General features: G+C 44.2%; 2 protein-coding genes across 2 annotated transcripts in view; both read left to right on the plus strand.

The window, feature by feature from the left end:
- GPBP1L1 (GC-rich promoter binding protein 1 like 1) overlaps positions 1–18,215 on the plus strand; it is a 31,325-nt gene extending 13,110 nt beyond the window's left edge. The window contains exons 5-11 of the mRNA XM_055140383.1: positions 870–942; positions 2,127–2,320; positions 11,445–11,585; positions 11,970–12,119; positions 13,785–13,909; positions 15,575–15,677; positions 17,346–18,215. Coding sequence (XP_054996358.1) covers positions 870–942; positions 2,127–2,320; positions 11,445–11,585; positions 11,970–12,119; positions 13,785–13,909; positions 15,575–15,677; positions 17,346–17,498 — 939 coding nt within the window. The 3' untranslated portion in view covers positions 17,499–18,215. The remainder of the gene's footprint in view (positions 1–869; positions 943–2,126; positions 2,321–11,444; positions 11,586–11,969; positions 12,120–13,784; positions 13,910–15,574; positions 15,678–17,345) is intronic.
- A 3,865-nt stretch (positions 18,216–22,080) lies between these two features.
- CCDC17 (coiled-coil domain containing 17) lies at positions 22,081–25,633 on the plus strand. Its single transcript, XM_055138409.1, has 13 exons — positions 22,081–22,295; positions 22,364–22,442; positions 22,530–22,752; positions 22,851–23,013; positions 23,154–23,237; positions 23,317–23,435; positions 23,661–23,781; positions 24,147–24,312; positions 24,371–24,468; positions 24,599–24,802; positions 24,875–25,085; positions 25,154–25,264; positions 25,493–25,633. Exons 1-13 carry the CDS (start codon positions 22,081–22,083, stop codon positions 25,631–25,633), a joined length of 1,935 nt encoding a protein of 644 aa, XP_054994384.1.
- Positions 25,634–26,919: the final 1,286 nt, after the last annotated feature.

Consider the following 26,919-nt stretch of genomic DNA (forward strand, 5'->3'; position numbering starts at 1 on the left):
ACTGCACAAAAGATGGATTCCCATATGTTGGGACTAAAATTTGGTTATTCAAAAAAAAGGGCAATTTGACTCTTGCCTACTTTGACAGATAACTAACCTTCCATAGTACTAATCCTGTTGACTTTTTGTGTTATTTTTTTTAGACATCTGAATATTCTTTTTCAGACTTCTGTAACTTGGTATTCACTGAGCATTCAGTCTTTTCACTCATTTTACATCTTCCCCCCGCCCCCCAGGAATTGTCTTAAAATTGTCTTAAGTTGATGTCTTTTTAGTCATCAACTCTAATAAAACTTTCTCATAGGTCTTCTCTTCACTCCTTCATCCCTAATGGGAATTTTTTTGTCACAGCCCCTGTTAACCTTTGATTGTACTTCCTTATCTACAAGTTTATTTTTTATTGTGAGACTATGATACTTATAGGAACAAAGGCTTCTCTTGTCTTATTTGCATTTGTGTTTCTAACTGTATCTGGCACATGGTCTGCCTTTGCCCTAAAGCAGTCTTAGAATTTGAATACTACACTGATGATTTCTCCTTAAATCTGAGAATAATCTATATTTTTGTTACTTTAGTTTCTCATGCCCCATCATTTGGCATGCATGTATAATGATGAGAACTTAGCTTGTAGTCTTTTTAAAGAAAAAATTAATTCTCTTATATTGGAAATCAAACTCAAGAGAACCTTTAGATTATTAGAAACCCTGTTGATATTGCATTTTAATATCTTCTGTTTATTAATTGGGAATGCAGTGTTAAATAAGTGCTTCTGATATATAATTATAGGTTTCATGGGTGATGGCTACTTTGTAAAAAGTGCCAAAATGATTAGCTTTCTGTATCAACCATTAATATCCCTTTTTTCCTAGCCTTCTTTGAATCCAGAAGCTGGCAAACAGAATCAGCCATGCAGACCTATTGGGACCCCTTCTGGAGTGTGGGGTAGGTAGTTTTTGCCACTTTAAAGGCAAAACTTAAAATTTTTCTTAGAGGGGAGAGGAGCAAAAACTCTTTATCTTTTTTATTTGTGTCCTTATCTCTTGTTTCTCTTCTCATCCATTTTTACATGGTAACTAACATCTATTAGATATACTGTGACGCCAAAAACATCACTAAATATATTAGTGAAGTCAGTACATAGACAGTTGAAAGGCATAGAATTCTAGATTTGGAAGGCATACTTTAAACAAGGGTGAATAATATAAACGTGTAATAAGTAATTTTAACTTTGCTAATTTATTTTACATCATTTAAGTGAAATTTCATGTGTTGTGGTTGTCTTTTAAATATTTGGTTTATGAAGTTTGTTCTGAATGTTCTTCCATGTTACTAAATGACTTGCCTAAAGTAGTCTTTGAAAAAGTATATAATAATGCATCCATCAGACCATCCTTTTTCAACCAGATCCTAGTTGTTGGGTTTTTTGTTTGTTTTACAGTTATAAATGATGCTTGCTACATAGACTAAGGAGAACACATAAATATTAATTGTATATGTTGGGAATAAGTACCTTATAAAATATTGACAAATCAGTTCATTTCAGCTGAACATGATCTGTGGCATTGAAATATTTGTTATTTCTAAATTGAACTCTATTCAATACATTAGAAATATTTACTAGCCTCGGCATCTTAATGGGAAGAGTTTGTATCTAAGAATTGGTTTTGAATTTGAGTTATGGGATTAAGGTTGATTATCATTTTCCCTTTAATGATACATAACTTTACTCTAGTTTTTCTTGCTGGAAGGTCCCAGGGGAGATTCCTTTCCCCATTTCCTTACTTCTCCATTTCAATGACTGATAGGAACTGCCGTCCTTGAATTTATTCTTTTTGGCCTGTGTGAGTGATTATGTAATACACTAATTTGTTATGCTCCTGAAGGAACTGCTTGCATGTTTGGTTTTTCTAGTTTATTTATTAATTTAAAATCAGGAGCATCATGTGCTGCTTTCCACCCTTTCAGATCCCTTCAAATTTAAAGCTATCTGTAATGTACACACCAGGAAATAGTTGTCCTTAGTCTCAACTCTCAGCTCTTTATTGAAATTGAGTCCTTAATATAAACCATGCTCCATTTAAGCTAAAGGTTTGACACTTTTGTCTGTCCACTGTTGTATTTCACAGAAAACCCACCTTGTGCCAAGCAATCCTCGAAGATGCTAGTCATCAAAAAAGTTTCCAAAGAAGATCCTACTGCTGCCTTCTCTGCTGCATTCACCTCACCGGGATCTCACCATGCAAATGGAAACAAATCATCAACTATGGTTCCAAGTGTGTATAAGAACCTGGTTCCTAAGCCTGCACCACCCCCTTCCAAGGTATGATTCTGAATCTGTACAAAAGTTTTAAGCGGAGTAGTGTGTCTCACCAGTAGGTTTACACATATTAAAGCACTGACTCAGAGGATGATTCTTACATGTCTGGTGGCAGCTGGCCATACCGTACAACCCACACCACAGGGTTGTAAGGCATGGTTTATGTACAAAAATAGAACCAGAATTGGCAGTTGCATAAGCAAGATTGTAACTATAAACAAAATATGGTCGCATGTCTTTGGTAGTCATAAGTAGCTGGCCAGGGAGCCAGCATGACCTTGAGAAGGAGGCTGTGAAGTGAATAGCATAGCTGCTCTCGGCCTCAGATGTGCATGACTGCTCTGGCTTCTTTTCTTTTCCAGATCAATTTATAAAAATACAAAGCGGGCTGGAGTGATAGTGCAGCCAGTCTGGTACTTCCCTTGCATGGAGCCAATATGCACTTGATCACTGGCACCCCATCTGGTCCCTTGAGCTCAGAGCCAGGAGTAAACTCTGAGCACCATTGGGTGTGACTCCAAAAAACATTATTAGCTCACAGGCCGTACGTATGCAAATAGGCATCAGGCCAGATTTAGACTATGGATCGTAGTTTGACTTTTTGTGGGTTTGTTTTTATTCCTGGGCCACACCTACATTGGTCAGGGTTTGCTCCTGACTCTGCACTCAAGAATCACTCCTGGCAGTGCTCAGGGGACCATATGGGATGCCAGGGATCCCAGTTGGTCACTTGCAAGGTGAGCACCCTACGCACTGTACTATCTCTCCAACCCCAGTGGGTTTGTCAATCTGACCACAGAATAACTAGTACCCAAACTACTTAGCGTGAGTGATTGTTTTTTTTTTTTGTTGTTGTTGTTGTTGTTGTTGTTGTTGTTGTTTTTGCTTTTTGGGTCACACCCAGCGATGCTCAGGGGTTACTCCTGGCTCTGCATTCAGGAATTACTCCTGGCGGTGCTTGGGGGACCATATGGGATGCCGGGGATTGAACCCGGCTCGGCCGCGTGCAAGGCGAACGCCCTACCCGCTGTGCTATCGCTCCGGCCCCTGTTTTGTTTTTTTAAGAGCCTAACTCTAGTTCATTTTACTGCCCTTCTTTCCTCATCCATCAAGTTCATGTTCTCCTTTGGATACTTTTTAAAGATCTAGTTCATAGGGCTGGAGCAATAGCACAGCGGGTAGGGCACTTGCCTTGCACGTGGCCGACCCGGGTTCGATTCCCAGCATCCCATATGATCCCCCGAGCACCGCCAGGAGTAATTCCTGAGCGCAGAGCCAGGAGTAACCCCTGAGCATCGCCAGGTGTGACCAAAAAGCAATAATTAATAAATAAATGAACAAACAAATAAATAAATAAATAAAGATCTAGTTCATATAGGGGCTGGGAGATGTGCATCGACAGGTGTGACCCAAAAAGAAAAAAAACAAACTAACTAACTTGCAGCTGGAAAGATGGTACAGTGGATAAGGTATTTGCCTTGCATATGGCTCTCCAGAGGTTCCCTTTCCCGGCATCCTATATCGTTCCCTAAGCCCAGAACCAGGAGTAAGCCCTGAGCACCACTAGGTGTGGCCTCCCCAAAAAAACTAACTTGACTTGATCTTTGGAGAATGGTCCAGAGTTAAGCTGGCTAGAAAGTTAATAAAAACTGCAAATTTTAAGAGAAAGGGGTGTTTAAAATTTCTAAAGCCAGGAAATTTGGCGTATTGGAGAGGTAGTGAATGAATTTACTACTTCAGTAGCACTGGGAATTTAAGAAACATCAGGACTAAAAGTTATCATGATAATGAAGTTTTCAGAGTAGTAAGAACTTGAAAGGAAAACAGTAAGAAGAGGAGGCTAAGGGAAATAGCTCAAAGGGCTGAAGCCCATCCTTTGCATGTGGAAGCCCCCGGTTTGACCCTTGGCAGTACGTGGGCCCCTGAGTACTATCAGATATGACCAAAAAACAAAATTAGTGAGGATTTGTATATGTAAAGAGATAGAGAATGAGACTTGGAGGACATGTTGAGTATTTTATAAGTAGTAGGAAGGTACAATAGAGTCAGTGGGGCCAAGAAATTGTAATTCAGGCATAGCAGAAGCAGAGCAGAAATCTTGTTAGGTGAGTTAAAGATAAGCAGCAGGGGTTGTCAGCACTGCTTAACTGCCACTGACTAGTTAGTGTTGTTGACAAGTTACAGAAAATAGCTGAGAAATGGTTTTGAGTTTAGCAGGTGTAATTGGTAACCTTTGAGTTCTAGGTTAATAAATAGGATTTCAGGGGATTATATTATTTTGTGGATGGAAATGGAGATAGACTTGAGAAAATCTATAGAAAGAATACCTGGGAGCATCTGATATCTATTTACAAGGGAGTATCAGAGAGATCATCACAGTCCAAGAAGAAATTAGTGGGAGTAAAACAGTGATTATTGAAGTTGTCTTTGGAAAAAGTTCTAAGATAATGACTCTTCTCTTGTAGGAGAAAAATGAGTCAAGAGAGCAATTATTATTTTGTAGGTAGAGAGAAGTTGGCCCCATCTGGTCCTGTGCTGAGGCATTGTGTGGTTCTGGAGACTTAACCAGGATCCACTGCATGCCTCACCCCTATGTCTCTTTCTTTTTTGGGGCGGGGGTTACACCCGGCGTTGCACAGGGGTTGCTCCTGGCTCATGCACTCAGGAATTACTCCTGGTGGTTTTCGGAGGACCATATGGGACGCTGGGAATCGAACCCAGGTTGGCTGCACGTAAGGCAAAGCCCTACCTACTGTGCTATCGCTCCAGCCCCTTAACATAAATTTTTTTTTTTTTTTTTTGCTTTTTGGGTCACACCTGGCAATGCACAGGGGTTACTCCTGGCTCTGCATTCAGGAATCACCCCTGGTGGTGCTCAGGGGACCATATGGGATGCTGGGAATCGATCCCGGGTCGGCCGCGTGCAAGGCAAACGCCCTACCCGCTGTGCTATTGCTCCAGCCCCTTAACATAAATATTTTTTAAAAATAAAAAGTAACAGTGTAGGGGCTGGAGCAATAGCACAGCAGGTAGGGTGTTTGCCTTGCACATGGCCAACCTGGGTTTGATTCCCAGCATCCTATATGGTCCCCCGAGCTCTGCCAGGAATAACCCCTGTGCATTGCCAGATGTGACCCAAAAAGCAAAAAAATAATAATAATAATAATAAGTAGCATTATATTGTGGAAATTAGCAGGAGAGCTTTGGGATAGACAGATTCTTTTTTGCATCTTCTTTCAGTTATGACCTTGGGCAGTTGTCTTACATTCTAAATCTGGAGAAATGGCCGAGCTGCACAACTAATCTCCAAAGAACATGAGAACATGATACCATTAAGGTCTAAATCTCCATTTTATTATCTATAATATGGAAATGGCTTGCTTTTTTTTTTTTTTTTTTTGAGGTGAGGGGTATTTTACACCAGGCGATGTTCAGGAGTTACTCCTGGTTCTGTACTCAGGGATCACTTCTGGTGGTGTTCAGAGGGCCATTTGGGGTACCAGGGGTTGATCTTGTGTTTGTCGGCTACCTCTGTACTATCTCAGGCCCCCAAAAGTATGTGGGATTACATGAGGACATGATACTGCACGATCTGCAGCTGTAGAAAAACTCTAGCCCTGAGAAAGTTCTAGCCTTGAAGGCCAAGGAGGAATGTTCTCAGGAATCCCACATACCTCCAAGATAGATTATCTTGACCTTGGCTCTACCCAAAGCACGCAAACACTGATGGCGCCAAGCTGCAGCTGTGCTGAGACACCCCACAGAAACAGTTACCACTATTAATAAATCACTGAAATTGGGCTGCCAGTGGGAGAAGGAAAAGTAAGGGTGTAAAATTAATGACTGAGAAATAAACATTGCCTTGGAGCTCCCCTTGGTCTGCTGTTCATTCTTTAGGACCACCATGCCCAGGTCCCCTGACCCTCTTCAGTGGGTCGACACTCAAAGGATGTGACCCCTTCAAGAGAGGAATAGTTGAGCCAAAAGTAGCCGTCTTTTATATATATATATATATATATATATATATATTTTTTTTTTTTTTTTTTTTTTTGGTTTGCTTTTTGGGTCACACCCGGCATTGCACAGGAGTCACTCCTGGCTCTGCACTCAGGAATTACCCCTGGTGGTGCTCAGGGGACCATATGGGATGCTGGGAATCGAACCCGGGTCAGCCGCGTGCAAGGCAAACATCCTATCCGCTGTGCTATCACTCCAGTCCCTGTCCTAGTATTCTCCCCCTAACTTGCCCCCTACTCCCAGCATTCCAGTGGCAAGCTTCCAACTGAAGACCAGTTTCCCTGTGCTTTTGCGGCTTTGTTATTCTCTTACAAAGTTTCTTTATATCCCACATATGAGAAACTTTTAAGGTTTTTGTCAGAGGTAAATGAAATTTTGGGGAGGTTGAATTGGAAACTACTCCAAGGTTAGTGCTCAGGGGTCTCTTCAGAGGTGGTGGTCTGATAGGCCTAAGCGTGTACCCAGTTCTTTGAGTTATCTAGTGACAGGTAAGAAATGGTATTAAATACTTAACTGCATGTAGTTAAGTGTTTACAAATGTAAATATTAGGGGCTGGAGCTATAGCACAGCAGGTAGGGCATTTGCCTTGCCTGTGGCTGACCTGGGTTCGATTCCCAGCATCCCTTATAGTCCCCCGAGCACTACCAGGAGTAATTCCTGAGTGCATGAGCCAGGAGTAACCCCTGTGCATCAAGGGGTGTGACCCCAAAAAAAAAATAAACAAAGAAAACGAAGGTAACTATTAGAAACATACCAGCACACTTTGTGTTTGTTTCATTCCTTAAGAGTATAGAGTTTGGGGGCCAGAGTGATAGCAGTTAGGGCATGCAGCCGACCCGGGTTTGATCCCTAGCACCAATAAGGTCCCTTATGGTGTCTCTCTCTCTCTCCATCCATAAAGCGACCTAGCTGTTTGTAGACTAAAAGAATTTTATTAGATTAGGATGTTAAAAGTAGGTGGAGGAAGTAATTGTTAATTGTTAATTCACAGTGAGAATTGTGGTTGGGGCCAGAGTGATAGTACAGTAGGTAGGGTGCTTGCCTTGCACACAGCCAAACTGGGTTCAATTCCTAGCATCCTATATGGTCCCCCAAACCAGGAATAACTCCTGAGTGCTGAGCCAGGAGTAAGCTCTAAGAACTGCCAAGTGTGGCACAAATAAAATTACAGTAATTCTGTAGTTCATTTTAGAATCTACATACATAATTTCTCTATTAACATGGACATTTTGTTACATAGATATTCCCCAGCCTAGGGTAACACCCAGGAGGAGAGGTCAGTAGGCACAGCTGTCAGGGTCGGGGCGCTGGGCTGGAGAGAGAGCACAGAGGGGAGGGCACTTGCCTTGCGTGGACCCAACCTGCAGATGGCTGCTCAAATCCAATAAGTCATATTGGATATAACAACATATCATAGCTGAAAATTAAGATTAAGTTGAAGTCAGTTAGACAGGACCCTTGCATATAAAACTTTAACTACCGGCAAGCCTTTAACTACTGTGATAGAAATAAAATTATTTCTAAAGGGCTAGAGAAAAATGTGACAGGTAAGGTACTTGCCTTGCTTGAGCTGATGTTGGTTCAATCCTGGGCATCGATACTGCCAGGAGTGATTTCTGAGTGCAGAGCCAGGAGTAACCCCTGAGCATTGCCATGTGTGACCCCAAAATAAAATATTTCTGAGATTGGAAATAGTGCAAAGGAAGCCATCATTTTCTCTACAAACCGGATAAACTATTAGGCAACTTAAGAGTCTTGGCTAGTTAATTGAACATAAGCAGCCATCTTTAGATTTTCATTGGTGTGAGAAGATTAATCTGTGTTCGGTGGTTTTTTTCTACTTGCATGTTCTGTTTGGAGATATTGAGAAAAAATATCACATATTAGAAAAAATACCACATATCACAAGTATCCTTATTTTTATATTTTTATTGTTCTCAGTACCATTCTCTGTAAAACGTTGACATATTAAACCTGTTTTGGGGTAAGATTTAAACAGAGCCTGAGGATTTTGCTTAGTGGTTGAGTATTTGATTAGCATGTATGAAGCCCTGGGTTTGATCCCCAGTTCTTGGGGTGGGGGTAGAGGGAAAAGATGTGCTGGGAGACAGTACAGAGGTGAAGCTTTTGCCTCTCATGCTGGTGTGGTTCAGATTACAGCATCACATGTGCTCCAGTACTACCAGGAGTGGCCCAAGCAACGTAAGATGTGGCCTATATACCAACAAAAAAATGAAAAGAAATGTAACAGTCTGGTAAGCGTCTGTTACATGGTAGATACTTGTTTCCATTCTAATGACTCCTGAAAGAACATAGAGCTTATGTTCTTTTATATAACTGGAGGATAAGGAACTCATCTTAATGTTGCCTGCCCTCACTTAATCCCTGACATGAAGCACTGCCAGATGTGGCCTAATCGCCAGCCCCTGACCCAGCCCCCCCCAAAATCATAATACTCTTCCTTTGCCCTAGGGAACTCTTTCTGACAAAATTAATATTGTCTCTTGATTTAGCTTCAGTCTGTTCATGTGCCCTGACCTCATTGTTCTCAAACTGTGTGATTGACACAATGGAATATTCCCACTAAACTGTGTTGCTTTGTTCTCATAGTCGAGGCCAGGGCCAAAATGACCCCACAAGCCTCCTGAAACCAGCCTCTGCAGTCTTAAATTTCTGAAAATCAGTATTTTTGTAAGCTGGTTTGTTTTTTCCGGAGTAAGCACAGTGACACCAGCCACTCTTTTTTGTTTGTTTATTATGGGCCACACCCAGCTGTCCTTAGGAATTACTCCTGGCTCTGCACTCAGGAATCACTCCTGGCAGTGCTCAGGGGACCATATGGAACACTGGGAATTGAACCCAGGTCAGCTGCATGCAAGGCACACGCCCTACCCATTTCCTGTCACTCTGGAAGACACCAGCCTTCTATTCCACACAAGGGCAGAGGGCATGCTGCTGTGGAGGCCTTGCAGTGCAGAGAAGCACGGGCCACCCAGTACTGCTGAGGGCCTCTGGGGCTGCACCCAGCAGTGCTCAGGGACACACTAAGGTGTCAGGACTCAAGCCCAGCTGATAAGGTCCTGGCATGCACCCCAACCCCCTCCGGGCTGTTGGTTTGGGGGTCTTGGGGATTGTTTGGTTTTAGTTTGGCTTGTTTTTGGTTTGACTTTTCCAGTTTTCATACTAGAGGTTAATAAGCACACCGTAAAAGAAAATAACAGGTTAGGTTTGGAAGATTGTATATTTTATTTCTCTCAGATTCATTTTGAGAAATAGTACATTCATTATTTTGAGAAATAGTACAGTAGAGTAACTTATTAACTTATAAACTGATTGAAGCTTATTCATCCCAGCATTTCTAAAACCTTTTTCCCCTTTGGGATGGAATTTGGTTATATATCCAGCAGTGCCAGGGCTTTCTCCTGGCTCTGTGCTCAGGGATCACTCCGGCAGTGCTGGAACTGAACCCAGATTGATCACATGTATGACACACCCTTTGCTTGTGTACTATCTCTCCAGACCTTGACTTGTGGATTTTGTTTGTTTTGGGACCACACCTGTGTACAGGTGTCTGAGGCTTTTTATACCAGAAACCTTTATGAGAAATAACACTCAATAACTAACCCCATGGCTCTTTTACTTATTTTTTGTCTCTAATCTCCAAAAATTGTTTCAGGGGCTAAAGAGATAACACAGTGGGTAGAGAGCTTGCTTTGCACACAGCCAACCTGGATTCAGTCCCTGGCACACTCCATATGGTCCCTTGAGTTCCATCGGGTAAAGCACAAAATCCGGCAGGATGGGGGAATATATATGTTTCATATCTCTGAAACCGGTTGAGACAGGTTAACTCTGGAAACTCCCATTCTATATGCCATTTTACTCTGACTAAGCAAGATAGTTTTTATTGAGAGAATGTACACGTGGCCTTGCACGTGGCCAACCATGGTTCAAACTTCAGCACCGCATATGGTCCCTCGAGTCCACCAGGAATGATTTCTGATTGCAGAGCCAGGTGTGGCCCAATAAAACAAATTAAAAATGATCTAGTTTTTTTTTTTATTTATTCTTTTATTGAATCACCATGTGGAAAGTTACAAAGTTTTCAGGTTTAAGTCTCAGTTACACAATGCTTGAACACCCATCCCTTCACCAGTGCACATATTCCACCACCAAGAATCACAGTATACCTCCCCCCACCCCCCCATAAAAAATGATATAGTTTTTATTGAACAAAATTTACTTAGAGCTGAAGGAAGAATAAATGTTTAAGAGAGAACATGGTCTTCTCTAGAATGGAAAAGCAAGCAGTGCAAAGATACATGGTCCAGGGGCCAGAGCAATAGTACAGCGGGTAGGGCATTTGCCTTGAACGCGGCTGACCCAGGTTCGATCCCTGGCATCACGTATGGTTGCCCCAAGCACTGCCAGGAGTAATTCCTGAGTTCAAAGCCAGGAGTAACCCCTGAGTATCTCTGGGTGTGACCTAAAAAGCAAAAAAAAAAAACAAAGTTCGTGATCCAGAGATAATATGGGCTTGAGAGGGCAAGCCTTGACTCTTATTTTAAAACAAGCAAAACCAGAAAGAAAAAGAGAGAGAGAAAGTGCACAAATAGTAGTAAAGGGTGCATGCTTTTCATGCATGGGTCCCCTAGTTTATTTTATTTTATATTTTTGCTTTTTGGGTCACACTTGGTGATGCACAGGGGTTACTACTGGCTCATGCACTCAGGAATTACTCCTGGCAGTGCTCGGGGGACCATATGGGACGCTAGGATTCAAACCCGGTTTGGCCTCATACAAGGCAGATAGATGCTGTGCTATTGCTTCAGCCCGGGTCCCCTCGTTTAATACCCAACATTGTTTGGCTCCTGAAATGTTGCCAAATTTACCTTAGTAGTCTCCAGCGGCACTGCATCTTTAGGTTTCAGCACTGAACCATCTGACCGTTTGACTAAATACCACTGAGATTGGCCCCTTGACCCTTGAGTACTGCTTGAAAAACCACATACACTCCCCTCCTTAACCCCTTCCCATGAAGAAGAGCTTACACACTGAACTCCTATTTGCATGAATGATTTTTGCCCCCTTTTTGTTTTTCCCGTGTAGCCCAGTGCATGGAAAGCTAACAGAATGGAACACAAGTCAGGATCCCTTTCCTCTGGTCGGGAATCTGCATTTACCAGTCCAATCTCTGTTACCAAACCAGTAGTACTGGCTAGTGGCTCAATTCTGAGCTCTCCCAAAGAGGTAAGTAAGGATCAAGCTGTACTTCAGAGCTGCTTTACTAGACTTAAAGACATGCAGAGCTATAACTCCATATCCTTTGTAGATGTCCTTCATCCGTAGTTCTTATCTGATTCACCATTAGCATTCAAAAGTGGGCAGTAGCAATGTGGGAAAGTTGTGTGCCCTGTATTAGACTAACCTACTGATGTCTGTGGAAAAATTAATGTACTGTATAAACCAGTATTTTAAAAGCTCTGTAAAGCTTAAGTCTGTCAAGAGAAAAGAATTAATTGTACTTGGTAAAAGCTAGGAGCTTCTGGAGGTGACCCATACAGAAATGATCCAGAGAATCCCAGTTCTTGCTCTTGTTAGTATTCATCTATTCCTGTGTGTTTATTTGCCTAGAGTCCATCCAGCACCACTCCTCCCATTGAGATTAGCTCCTCTCGCCTGACCAAGTTGACCCGCCGAACTTCCGACAGGAAAAGTGAGTTCCTAAAGACTCTGAAGGATGACCGGAACGGAGACTTCTCAGAGAACAGAGACTGTGACAAGGTAGAGGATGTAAGAGCTTACGGGCTTTTTGGAGACAAATTAGTGTTTTTCCTATGTGGGTTTTCTTTTTTCTTTTTTTTTTTTTCCTTCTGAAATTTTGGGCCACAGCCTGCAATGCTCAGGGCTTACTCCTGGCTCTGTGCTCAGGGATCACTGCTGGCAGTGCTGCAGACTGAACCTGTATCAACCACTTGCAAGACAAGTCCCCTACCTACTGATCTCAAAGGGGTTTTTTTTTCCTTGGGGAGAAGACATGGCATATTTTTTAAGTATACAAAGATTTCTCTCAAGGAATAATAGCATGACAAAAATGAGGTGTTTTTTTTTTTCTTTGCTTAGCAAATTTCAGCTTAGGGTTTTTTTTAGTTGCAGTTGTCTTGGTACGTGGTTTTGTGGTTTTTTTCTTTAACAGTAGAATCTGTAGTTGTTTAGTATGTGCAGTGCTAATATACCGTGCCCAAATCCAAAGTACCTGGATCCCTCCATCGTTAGCCTGTCATTCCTCCCCCTCCCCACCCTCATGCTCTTAACACTTGTGTAAGCAAGGGCAGTAATGTCATTGAGTCTAAAATTGCTCAGTGCTAAAAGCTGATAATTATATAAATGTTGTCAGTTATGATTATCTTTCATTGTAAATAAAATCTGGGCGTGAGGGATATTGGGAACATTGGTAGTGGAAAATGTGCACTGGTGGAGGGATGGGTGTTCGATCATTGTATCACTGAAACTCAAACATGAAAGCTTTGTAACTGTATCTCACAGTGATTCAGTGAAAAAATAGATAAAATCTGAGGCTGGTGAGACAGTACCAGGGGTTAAAGCTCTTCCTTTTATTGCAGCCAATTATGGTTCAGTGGTTTCCCCAAACACCACCATGAGTGACCCCAAAGCACAGAAGCCAGGAATAGCCCCTGAGCACTGCCATTACAAACCCCCAAAAATGTTTTTTTATATCCTGCAATAAAGGCAATAGATTACTGATATTATAAGGAAATTAACCCACCTTGGGCATTTTATCCACATTTAAAGAAGGTTCACACCAGAAACCTGAAAAAGAACCAACGATATAGCCCCTCTGTTTAATAAATAATTATAATAATACTGCTTTTTTTTTGGGGGGGGGGGGTCATACCTGGCGATGCACAACTGTTACTCCTGGCTCATACACTCAGGAATTACTCCTCGCAGTGCTCAGGGGACCATATGGGATGCTGGGAACCTGGGTCGACCCTGTGCAAGGCAAACGCCCCACCCGCTGTCTATTGCTCCAGCCCTATAATAATAATGCTTTGTAGTCACACTTCTCAGCAGCTGTCATATTTGGCTGTCAGAATATCACTCCTAACTGGTGTCCGAGAAAAGTGAACTTCCAAAAACTGAACATTTCTTAGTCCATATTGGTGAAGGAAGAACAGAATTGTTATTTATAAGCCTTTGTCTGTTGGGTAGTCTGTGGATATCGTGGGTAATTTGGATACTTTGGTAGCCTTTGGATATCTGCAAAGCAAACAGGTCTGTGTTTTTAACTGGGGAAAGACTTAATAAGGCTGAGGTTATCTTCTCCTGGATACTCTATGGTTTTTGTTAGCTTAATCTTACGAATTACTTATCTTGCTACTAGGGTTATTTTAAATCCATTATATTGTCCTTCCCTTCTTATTGCAGCTGGAGGACAGCAGCACACTTGAACCAAAGGAAAATGGAGAGGAAGGCTGTCATCAGAATGGTCTTGCTCATCCTGTAGAAGAAGAAAGGGAGGTCCTCTCGCACTCTCTGGAAGCGGAACATCGGTGAGGATCAGATCACAGGGCACGCTCTGTGTGGAGTCTGAACATACTTACAAAGTCATCTCAGATCAGATCTAACCTACAAGTCCCATAAACTTTGGGGGCTGGAGAAATAGTACAATGGGTACTACCTTTTGCCTTGTTTGAAGCCAATTCAGGTTCCGTCCTTGGCACCCCTCTATAGTCCCTAATTACCACTTAGAGTAATTCCTGAGTGCAGAGCTAGGAGTAAGCCCTGAACATCGCCATGTGTGGTCCAGAAACAAAAAAGAAAAGTATCATAAATTCTGTTTCCCAGTGAGCATTACATACTTGACCAGTTTTTGTTTTCATTTTTTCACATTTTCCTTTCCAAGGCTTTCATATATTTTAGCTTTACATTCACTCTATGGCTTCATTTTATTTTATTTTCGCCAGTAATAATTTATATTTTAAAATTATTGCATCCGTGACTATAATTGAGCATCCCAAAAAATAAGTGGGAGTGGGGATTCCAGCATGGGTGAATTGCTTCAAACAAAACAAACAACATGAAATCTACATTTAGGTCATGATGATAAATGAAATAAGACAATCAGAAAAAGACATTGTTCCATGATTCTGATATATCTGACTTCCAGAGAAGCAGATGCCCCATTAGTAGGAGACAGAGTAGTACTTTTCACAGCTCAAGTGTCGAGGCACAGAAGATTTGTTTGTTTGTTTGTTTATTGAATTGCCATGAGAACAGTTACAAAGCTTTCAGGTTTAAGTCTCGGTCCTACAGTGATGAAACACTCGTCCCTTCACCAGTGCACATTTTCCACCATCAAAAAACCCCAGTATGTCCCCCATCCCATACCCTCCCCCTACCTGTGTGGCAGATGATTTCCACATTACTCTCTCTCTACTTTGATTACATTTAATATTTTGACACCAGACCCACCATTATTATTTGGGATTTTCCCCCAACACTCAGACCTGCCAAAAAGGCAACATTGGACAATTTGTTTTCTGTTGCTGGTTATGAATAGCATATGATGTTTGAAATTTGGAATTCTGAAATCTTAATAATTAAATCTGGAAGGATTTCCGTATGGCTTCATTTTAAAAGGAAACCTACTTCCTCATTCAGTTCAGAGATTCTGTGACTCTCTTAAGAGATAGAAGGTATGATAGGACTCCGTGTAAGGACTGGCCGGGTAGCTCAGTGGGCCTAGAGCACATGCTGTAAATGCTGGAGGCCCAGGTTAAATCCCTGGCACCACCTGGTCCCTGAAGACCCTTGGAAGCAAATAATGAGCAACAGGCAAGGTAGTAGCCCATGAGCACCATTAGGTATGATCCAAAAAGAAAAAAAAAATTATTGGGTGAGAGCAATAGTACAGCGGGTAGGGCTTTTGCATGCGGTTATACTGTTTTGGATCCCCAGCATCCCGTATGATCCCTCAAACACTGCCAGGAGTAACTCTTCTGTGCAGGAGTAATCCCTGAGAATCGCTGGGTGTGGCCCAAAAACAACAACAACAACAACAAAAACCCACTATTGGGGTCAGAGATAATATAGGTGTTTTAGTGCTTGCCTTGCATGTGACCATCCCAAATTCAATCCTTGGCACCACATGTTCCCCCAAGCATCACCAGAAAACAAGGAAAAGGTTGTTATATCTTCTGTTCAATCTCCACCAGGTTACTGAAAGCAATGGGATGGCAAGAATATCCTGAAAATGATGAGAATTGCCTTCCTCTCACAGAGGATGAACTCAAAGAGTTCCACATGAAGACAGAGCAGGTAATGTGTATACTTTTTCTGGAGACTGGTTAATGACTGAGGGAGAAAAGAGTTAGGGCGGTCTTTGCTTTTGGGGATTCACAGTGTCATGTGAGAAAAGAACCTTGAAAGAAAAAAATAAAGTCAGTTGCACGTGGCAGTAAGAGACAAAACCAAGCCATTTGCTGCTATGTGAATGGATCTGGAGAGTGTCCTACTGAGTGAAGTTAGAAGGAGAAGACATCTAATAATCTCTCTCACATGTGGGATAGAAAGAAACAAAGTGGGGCTGGAGCGATAGCACATCGGGTAGGGCGTTTGCCTTGCACGCGGCCGACCCGGGTTCGATCCCCGGCATCCCATATGGTCCCCCAAGCACCGCCAGGAGTAATTCCTGAGCATCGCTGGGTGTGGCCCAAAAAGCAAAAAAAAAAAAAAAGAAAGAAAGAAACAAAGTAGGGAAATAACCAATGCCCAGAGCAGCAGAAACTGGGCTCAGAGCAGCAGAGTGATAGTACAGCAGGTAAGCCATTTGCCTTGCACATGGCCAACCTGGCTTCAATCCCCGGCATCACCTATGATCCCTCATAATTCCTGAACACAGGACCAGGAGTAGCCCCTGGTGTATCACCAGGTGTCACACAAAAAGCACCTCCCCCCCCCAAAAAAAAGCAAGTTGCCCAGGAAGATCACTTAAAGGTCTAGAGCATATCCTTTGATGTGGATTTAATCCCTGGCATCACGTGGTCTCCCTAGCACTGCCAGACGTGGCCACAAAGAAAGGGACTAGTACAGCAGATACTTATTTCCTTGTACATGATTTCATCCTGTGCACTACATAATGGTTCCCCTCACCAGTTCCCCCAGCACCACCACTCCGGTAGTAAACCCAGAGCACAGCCAGGTATGGCCCCCAAATTTACAAATGCACGCATGCACGCACATACCAGGATTTGCAGCAGTGAAGAAGACAAGTGAGTCTTGGGGCCAGGGAGGTAATTCCGAGGACTAGTGCCATGCTTTGCATACAAGGGACCAAACTTTGATCCCTGGCACCACATGCCCTCTGAGTAGCAAGCAAAATCAAACGCAGATAAGTGGTTCTCTGCAAGCCTCATAGAACTCATGGCTTGATAGTGTAGATTTAAACATAAATTACAATTAAGTATTGTATGAGAGACAGGTTAACTAAAGACGTATGTGGGGGAGAAAAACAGTTTGCTACTGAAAGTTTTGTTTGCGATTTTCATCACTTGAGTACTGGTAGAAATAGGGAATCTCAAACCTTACCGAGACATATTGAATCGGGACCTGCATTTTAAGAAGATCTTAATAATCAGGGAGGCAGCTTGTAGGACAAGTGCATTTGCTTTCCACGTAGGAGATCTGGTTCCCTGGCATCACATAGCCCTCCTGGCACCTCCAGTAGCAGCCGCCAAGAACTGCCAGGAGTGACCTCCCAAAAGTGGAAAATATATATATATATATATAATGTATATATATATATATAATTGAAGATTCATTTGTACATTTTGAAAAGCTCTACTCTGAGGAATCTTCAGTCTCATATAAGGGTCCTTCTCTACATTCTACCTGGAATTTAACTAAGGACTAACCTTTTCCTGGGGCCTTTCCCAGTTCTTCATGGTGTTCATTTTGTTTGTCTTTCTTTTCCCATCTTATCCACAGCTGAGAAGAAATGGCTTTGGAAAGAATGGCTTCTTGCAGAGCCGCAGTTCCAGCCTCTTCTCCCCTTGGAGAAGCACTTGTAAAGCAGAGTTTGAGGACTCAGACGCAGAAACCAGTAGCAGTGAAACATCAGATGATGATGCCTGGAAGTAGGGCGTGTAGATGCTGGTAGTTAAATCTGGTCCAGGAAACTCAGCTTACGTGTTTAGAGAGTGTACAAAAGAAATCATTCTTTGCCTTTGCCTTTTCCTAGGTTCTTTGTTTATATTTCATGCACAAGGGAAGTAATCATATCCCAAAGAGCAATTGTCTTGTTTAGCTTTTGTTCTTTTTCCCTGTTTTCTGCTTAATAGAAGTTTGTGGTGGGAAAGATTTTAAAATGCACACACGTACACAGTATAGATGGGGCAGTGCACAGGTGGGAGCTGGCCATGCAGAGGAGATACTGGTCTGCAGCAGCTTCTACTACCAGCCCTTGGGGCATGCACCCCTGTGCTCAAGCAATCATTGTCAATGACAAAGTGACTATTGAAGTTATAATTGTATTAAATTAATGCTAATAATTTGGATATTTTATTTTTGGCTGCTCGGGTAACATTAGCCCTTAACCAAGCATACGTGGTTTTCTTTATTTTCCCTTTTTGGGTACAGCTGTAAAATATTTGGATATAAGAAATGTTGTTATTCTTGCAGCCTTGATATTCAGGGTGGATTGTAAAATATAAATTTTTGTGAAATTTCAAAGATTAAGATTATTTTGATAACATTATTTACAGATTTAAAAGAAGTGGTTATCACAAGCCTGTTGAGGGGGGAAAACTACTGCATAAAATAACTAACTTGGAATAAATATTTTGCATCAGTTTTGGATTGTCTTGTGTAAGAAGTATATTTTCTTTAAAATTAAATGAGTGAATTCTGGGAGGGGGGATACTCTGTGAGGGGAGGTCTGAATTCAGACACACCTGTTTCTCCTTTTAGCGGATACTTTTTCGATGCAGAAGAACCTGTGCAATAAATTACCAGTAATAAAATCAGAACCCAAGTTTCCTTCCTGAAATGTTTTCACTGTTCGTGTATTTATCAATGCGCATTATTTTAGTGAAGTGCTTTTTCTTAGTTTTCTTGCTAAATAAGAACATTTGTGGCCGGTTTGAGTTGATGCTGACTGGGTGACCAGTGAACAAGTAAATCAGTAAATAATTTACCTTGCTTTTGTGTCCCAGACATTGTTCAAGACTCAGGGGATATAAGAATATAGCCCAGGGGCTGGAGTGATAGCACAGCGGGTAGGACGTTTGCCTTGCTGGCAACCCTGGTTCGATTGCCAGCATCCCATATGGACCCCTGAGCATCGCTGGGTGTGACCCAAAAAGTTAAAAAAAAAAAAAAGAAGAAGAAGAATATAGCCCAGGGCCAGTGATAGTACAGTAGGTAGGAATTTGCTTTTGATCGTAGCCAACCCAGGTTTGATTCCCAGCACCCATATGATTCCCCTGAGCCCCCCCAGGAGTGTTTCCTGAACACAGAGCCAGGAGTAATGGGAGACAGAGGAACAAGAAGCCTGATTGCATATTATAAGGATAGCTTGTTTAAAAAATTAATCACTTGTACCACTTGTCATCCCACTATTCATCGATTTGCTTGAGCGGGCACCAGTAACGTCTCCATTCGTCCCTGTCGCGTGCTAGTGTAGCCCAGTGGCATCTGCTCGCTCCAGGAACATGAAGAGCCTCAAACCATTTATTCAGGGTCTTGGTGAAGAAGTCTGACCATCTTTCAGGTGGGCAGCCACGTGGTCTTTTGACGTCCCGTGGAACCCAGTCAGTAATAGCTCTAGTTCAGTGGTCGTCTCTGAATCGCATTACGTGTCCAGCCTATCTGAGTTTTGACGCCTTGGCAAACAAGACATTGTCCCTGATTCTCGATCGTCGACAGAGGTCCGAACTCTGGATTCCTTCTCTCACTTGGGTGGAACCTGATACTCCAAGCATAGCTTGCACACTATGGTTTGTGCTATGATGTTGCGCTATGGTTTGGTTAGGCGGTCTGAGGCTCTCGAAAGAAAATTATTTACGGAGGATCACAAACTATCTCTGGTATTGTGACCCAGAGGAGCCTGTTCAACCTCTCTTTATTAACTAGCTTAATATTATAATCAATAATATTCAGTCACATAGGCAGAATATGTGAATTAACTTAGTGAACAGAAACAGAATCAAAGTCAGTTACCATAACGGAAAACATAGTTAAAGTAACAGAAAAACAATTTTTACATCTAAGCCTAGCTAGGCCCGAGATATGTGAGATGTTGTACACCAACATTTCCCCCTTTTTTGTTTAAAATGGCCAGTAACAAACAACACAGACATTCTCATTTACAAATCTTTCCAACAATACCTCAATGTTGTTTTAAGAAAATATAACCTTTTTCTACAGAAATTCTTTTTCATTACACAATAGAGTTTACATACACAGAGTTTACACATATTAAGTATTATTACACAGTTCCAGTCCTGGCTCAGAGACATTTGTCAACGAAGACCTAGACATTTGTCAATGAAGCCTCTAAACAGAAATAACACTTTCATGCCGTTTCTGGATGAACTCCACAGTCCAGGTTTTTAATACTTAAGTATTAAAAAATTAATATTGAAGTTAAAAAAGAGATAACTTGTTAGGCCAGAGAGCCTTCATAGGGCCACCCCATTCCATCCCTGGCACTGCAGGGGTCATTTCTAAGCATAGAGCCGGGACTAGCCCTATATACTGCTGATTGTATCCCCAAAATCTAATTCACATGCCACCAAAATGCTAGCTTTATTTTTTATTCTTTGAATTATATGTCACTCTATTGAGGGTGCTTGCCTTGCACACAACTGACCCATATTCAATCCCCAGCACGCCATATGGTCCCTTGAGCCTAGTCAGGAGTGACCCTTAGTGAAGAAGCAGGAGTTAAGCCCTGAGCACAGCCAGATGTGGCCCAAATACACTAAAACCGATCATGATCCCCAGCTCTACAAGTGAAATCTCCAGCATTAAAATCTAAGTGTGTGCAGGGGCTGGAGTGATAGCACAGCGGGTAGGGCGTTTGCCTTGCATGCGGCCGACCCGGGTTCGAATCCCAGCATCCCATATGGTCCCCTGAGCACCACCAGGGGTAATTCCTGAGTGCAGAGCCAGGAGTAACCCCTGTGCATCGCTGGGTGTGACCCAAAAAGCAAAAAAAAAAAAAAAAATCTAAGTGTGCCATATCACCACAACCCCCAGAAAGCAACCGGTAGGACGGGGAAGATGTCTCACCTGGATCATATGATTTGTTGCAGAATTCAATATATAATATCCAATATCCAGAACCACAAGATCCCTGACTACCAGTGGGAATGATCTCTGAGCCAACTCTAGGCCTGCCCCAAAAGAAACTACAAAATAGATAAGCATGCAACTTTTAAGTCACTGCAGAAACAAAGGGAGTAAAGGAGAGGCCTCTGGCCTTGATGCGACTTGGTTTTGTGAATGCTATGGTTGCAAATGAGTCAGAGATAGCACATGAGGTAATGGCACTTGCTTTGACCCAGGTTTGATCTCCAGCACTGCAGATCACCTCCCTAAGCACCTCCAGGGGTTACTTTTTTAGTTTGAGGCTATACCCAGTGGTTCCTGGGGACCATATGGAGTGCTGGAAGCACATAATGGGTCAGCCACATACAAAGTTAGCACCTTGCCCTCTGTGCCCAGCTACTATTTTTTGGTTTTGTTCTTTTTTTTTTTTTTTTTTTTGCTTTTTGGGTCACACCTGGCGATGCACAGGGGTTACTCCTGGCGGTGCTCAGGGGACCATATGGGATGCTGGGATTCGAACCCAGGTCGGCCGCGTGCAAGGCAAACGCCCTACCCGCTGTGCTATCGCTCCAGCCCCCAGCCACTGTTTTAATTGATGAATTTTGTTTACTTATTTGAGGTCATAATTAGTATAATCTCAGTTCTGGAGCATTTAGAATCCTTTGGGGAGCAGAGGGCAGTGCTCAGGGGTCACTTCTAGCAGGGCTCAGGGAACCATATGCAGTGCCAAGAATCAAACCTATGTGGATCAATTGTATACAAGGCAAATGTCTCTCCCTTATCCACTGTACTCTCTCTCTCCAACCCCAGGAGTTACCACTGACCACAGTGCTGGCCAAACTCATAGTGCGAACCCCCCACTTCCCTCTCTGAAGCTGTAGCTATGGACCAGAGAGCTCAAGGACCATACACGTGCTGTAGGAAGCCTGGTTTGTGTGACCTTCACAAATACAGAGCTGGAAATTGCTTTAAGACCACTGGATACAACCCAAGATATTCTCTGGAATGATAGTGACATGGAGTATACTGTCCCTTGAGCAAACACCATTCAGAGGCTTATATGACCAGTACTATGAGATGGCCCCATCTAGTCTGAGGCAGTCTGTTCCCCTTTAGGTAGAGAAACTGGCATAGTGTTAACCAGTGCTCACGCAAGAACAGATTTGGTGACATGTTTACAAGGGCTCCTCCCAATGATGACCAGCCTTCTCCACATTCTGCAGACCTGCCCAGACCTGTAGTTGCTGCCCAGGGAACTGAGGCTCCTCCCCAAACATAAACTTGATCTTGTAGACACAATAAGCCTGGCCTTTCCTCTCTGCCTTGGCTCTTTCATCCGCTCCTCTCCCCTTTGCCTTCTTTCTGTCTTGTCTTCTGCAAGTCTTGGTTGATGTCAGGGAAGGAGGCCCAACCCGTGGCTTCCTCCACCAAGGAATCAGGACTCCTCCCTTGTGGGTCCTGTGACATGGTTTTCCGTTCCTGGACCCTGTTGGCCACCCATACTCAGCGTTTCTGCATTGGCCGTCTGACCCAGGAGGTGACACTTGGAGCACAGCCTTCAAAGGCCACAGAAACGGACCCCTGTGCGGTAAGGGTCTCCTTTGAATTCACAGATAGGGCTTTGCCAGCAACCTTGATCCTCCGATGACCCCCTCTTCACCCCGTTCTCTGACTCAGGTTTTGTCACAAGAACCCCAGGGCCTTTCAGATCCGGAAGCCAGTAAGTTAGCTCTAACAAGGCTGACAGAGGAGGTATGCCTGGCTTAACCCATGGATTGAATATTCTCCCAACATCTAGGTCTTCTGTTACCCTAACAGTGAGTGGTGATTTATCTCCAGGTACAAAGGCTGCGGCTGTATCTGCAGGATGTGCAACCCTGGATGAAGGAGGTTCCTGGGGATTCAGAGAGACCCTGGAAGCCTTCAGAGGCACCCACTCAGAGTCCTGCATCTGAGGCAGCAGGAAGCCCTGATGAACGTTTGCAGACGCCGTACAGGATACATGCAAGACGCGTGGCAGAGACCGAAGCACAGGGCCCGGCTCTGCAGACACGTGGCGAGGGTGAGGGTATGCGAGGCACAGGGACCCCATTCAGGCCCTTGCCCTTGGACTTGAGGCTGCTGCTGGGCCACATTCCCATGAGTCCCTTATCCCCTCAGAACTGAGCAGGTGCCTGCAAGATTTAGCCCCGTCGCAGGGCGGATTAGCTCGCCCGCTCAGTGTGGAGCGGGAGCTTCGGGAACTGCGGGCAGAGGCCAGGAGAACTAAGGGAGCCCTGGAAATGTTGGAGGAACAAATCCAGCAATTACATTTGGAGCCCGGGTGAGATCCGAGCTGGGCGGGTTGGGCGGGGCGCAGACTCTACTGGAAGGCAGGTGTGCGGGCGAGAGGGGCGGGCGGAGCACAGGCACCGTCCAGGGTCTGGAGCCAAGCCCCCTGGGTGTGTCCTTCCCGCACTCCAGGATCCCACTGAACTCCTTAAGAGCAGCAGAACTTTGTTATCCGGGGCTACAGACCAGCGCGGGGACTCTGGCTGCCGAGATAGGGTGAGGCCATGGACCTGGGTGGGGAAGGGAGTGAGGACAGTGAATCTTGCAGAGCCGCAGCTGCCTCTTCCTTCCTCAGCGCTCTGCGGGAGGCCTACCTTCGAGGCGGGGGTCGGGACCCGGGCCTGCTGGGCCAGATGTGGCAGATGCAAGCGGAGGCGTCAGCCCTGGAGCAGCGGCGGTCGCGGATTCGCAGGGGTGAACAGAAAGCACCCCTTTGAAGCAGTGGTCTTAGTCCTGGCAGAAGAGGGGCATGAGGGAGCAAGTCTAAATCGCCAAAGCCGCGAAGGGGCAAACTTGGATGGTCTGTGTGGCAGTGGATAGATGAGCCTTGCCCAGGCTCCTAAGGTGCCATGGTGAGCCTGCCAGACCCCTATGCCAGTCACCAGGTCAGAGGTAACAGGGCTGACTTGTTCATCACAGGAAAACATGCAAGAGATGCATCCGGGGAGCTTCTGGCAGTGGAAACTGAAAACCAGCGCCTGGAGGCTGAAATCTTGGCTCTGCAGATACAGAGAGGCCTCGGCCCATTCTTCCGGGGTTAGTGAGTACCCACCCAGCCTTGTTGTCCCCAGCAGGCTGGACTCAGAGGAAGAGGCAGAGGGACAATGCACAAGAATGGTCAGGGGCAGGGCCTGGAGCGCACAGCAGGTAGGGCGTTTCCCTTGCACCCAGTCAACCCAGGTTCGATTCCCAGCATCCCATATGGTCCCCCGAGCACTGCCAAGAGTAATTCCTGAGTGCAGAGCTAGGAGTAACCCCTGTGCATCGCCGGGTGTGACGCAAAAAAAAAAAAAAAGGTCAGGGGCAGAGGGGACAGTGCATGGACAATGATCGCTATTTGTAGCCTGTGTTCACCAGCATCTCCAGATGCCCTCTCTTGACTTCTGCTGCATCCTCTGCTCATAGCATCCCAGGAGAGTGGACAAGTGGCAGCTTCCAGCTCACGCCTGAGAAGATGGGGAGATCCCCCACTCCTTCCACCATCAGTAGCTCCCCCACTGCCACCATTTCTACCCTCTACAGAAACCCTCTTGGATGGCAAGGAAAAGGCTGTGAGGACCCAGGGTTTGGGGCAGGGCTGTTCTGTGCAGTTGAGGGACCACTCTAAGGAGTCAACTCTTACCCCACAGCCACAGCTTTCTGGAGCTAGGACCAAGAACCTGGGCCTGGATCCCTACTTCCTCCTACCCTCATCTGATGTTCTGGGCCCTGCACCTTATGACCCCGGGTGAGGCCTGCTGCTTCCCTTGATGAACTGATATGGTCACATTACTGGTTATGGAGACATACTAGGGCGGTTGGAGAACAGCCCAGAGTGGGTGAGAAAACGCATGTGCACTGAGACTTATGTTCCCCAGGACTGGTCTGGTCATTTTCTATGACTTCCTGCGGGGCCTTGAGGCTTCTTGGATTTGGGTGCAGTTAATCTCTGGCTTGGCACGAGATGGACAGGATACAGGAAGGAGTACAGCATTGCCCCCAGCCCTTTGCTTGCCCCCACCGCCAGCTCCTGGACCCATGGGCAATTGTGCCATTCTTGCCAGCAGGCAGCCTATACCCAGGTCAGTGGAAATAATGGGTCCCCTGCTCGATTGAGGCTTGTTCCTCACTCAACTTAGATCTGGTTGTTGCAGGTTGCCACCCTCACCATCAGTGTCCTTGATCTGTGAGCTGCAGGCGTGGCAAGGGCCATCATGGTCGAGGGCACCAGAACCAAAGGCCTGGGCCTCACTACACCTATTTGACCGGGGTCAGAGGGTGTTAAGTGGTCGATGGCGTCTCCCACTTCGAGCCCTTCCTCGGGACAACAACCTTAGCCTTGGGCAGCTGAATGGAATCCCCCAGGTGAGTGTGGATAGTGGGACTAGGTCTACTCCTTAAAGTAGGTACAAAACCATTTCACCTCTCCCCAGGTTGGACAGGCTGAACTTTTTCTGCGGCTGGTCAATGCAAGAGATGCAAGTGTTCAGACACTGGCAGAGATCAATCCAACAAGTGCCCAGGAGTACCAGTACCCACCTCTGGTGAGTACAACCTGACTAGAGCTAGCGGCTCCACAGATGTGGTTGGTATGGTTATTAGCCTCGTTCAGTTAAAATACTTTATCACTACCAAATGTTTGACTTTAACTCATGGGACCTTCATGCACCCTATTAAGTGGATACTGTCATAAGGTAACTTAAAGGTGAAGCTCCAGATTCCAGTAAACATGCTGTTACCCTCTAAACTATCTCCCTTTTCCCCATCCACAGATGTCCAGCTCTACACTGGAAGCCAGCAACTTGGCTCCAGCAGCTGGCTTTGTTGATCCCCCTCCTCCAGAACCCCTCACAGACAGAGTAAAGGAAAGAGATGAAAATCTGAGCCCTACAAGTGTTGACCCACCAATTTGACTTCCTAAAATGAATGTGGATTGTGAGTACTTTCTGTGTGTGTAGAACTAGAGGCTACAGTGACTTTTACCAGATCTAGAGCTTTACTGCTCCATATCCTGATTAACAAATAGCAGGAACAGACTATTAGCACCAAGCATACTTTTACCACCTTACCTCAATACCGTCTGTCCTTTTTCTAATTTTCAAGTTCCTGGGCCACACCCAGCAATGTTCAGCAATCACTCCTGGCAGGGCTCAAAGGGCTACGTGGGGTGCCAAAGACCAAATCCATGTCTACCTCTTATAAGGCAAGTGCCCTACCAGCCCCCTGTACTATCTCTCCACATCTACGTCTTGCAAGGCAAATGCCTTACCCCCCTGTACTATCTCTCCAGTCTTTTAACCACATGGCTGAGGATTAAATGAGTATTGTCAGTTATCTGCAATATTGCTTGGTGTATAAAAAATTTCACTCCTGGGCTGGAGTGATAGCACTGCGGGTAGGGCATTTGCCTTGCATGTGGCCAACCCGGGTTCGATTCCTAGCATCCCATATGGTCCCCCCCAGCACCACCAGGAGTAATTCCTGAGTGCATGAGCCAGGAGTATGCACTCAGGACCCTGTGCATCACCAGATGTGACTTCCCCGCCTCAAAAAAAAAAAAAAAATCACTTCTCCCAAATTATAACTGGGGAAAGAGGGAGGTGCTAGTTTATGTAAAAGAGGAGCTGAAAACTAAGTGCTGAATGGATCTGCTCCATTGATGACCAACAAAGGTCAAAAGGGCTAGCTAGAAGCAGCATAAGCCTTAGTACATGCAATATCCTTGCAGATGCCACCACTCATCTAGTAAAAAGATTAATATTTAAGATATTTCTTTATATAAACATTAAATGTTTACTATATATTTGTTAAATCTATTTATAAAGTATATATTGAATATTAAATGTCAAAATATTAAAATATTAATGTTAATATATTAACATTATATATTAACATTAACACATAAAAACTGGTAGGATTTGACAAGAACAGAACATACCAAGAGCAAGAGGCAGGGGTGCTTGCCTTGAATGTATCCAACCCAGATTAAATCCTTGGTACTCCATATGGTCCACTACAGACAAGTATAAACTGCAGGATGTGACCCAAAAATCAAAAATGGCCAGATAGTACAGCAGGTAGGGTGCTCGCCTAACACGCGGCCAACTAGCTTTTAATCCCCAGCATTCATATTACATCTGCCAAGAGTAATTCCTGGGCATCACAGGATATGGCCCTAAAACCAACATATTGAGAAACT

This window comes from Sorex araneus, chromosome 5, assembly GCF_027595985.1.
Source record: "Sorex araneus isolate mSorAra2 chromosome 5, mSorAra2.pri, whole genome shotgun sequence".
Classification (NCBI taxonomy): domain Eukaryota; kingdom Metazoa; phylum Chordata; class Mammalia; order Eulipotyphla; family Soricidae; genus Sorex; species Sorex araneus.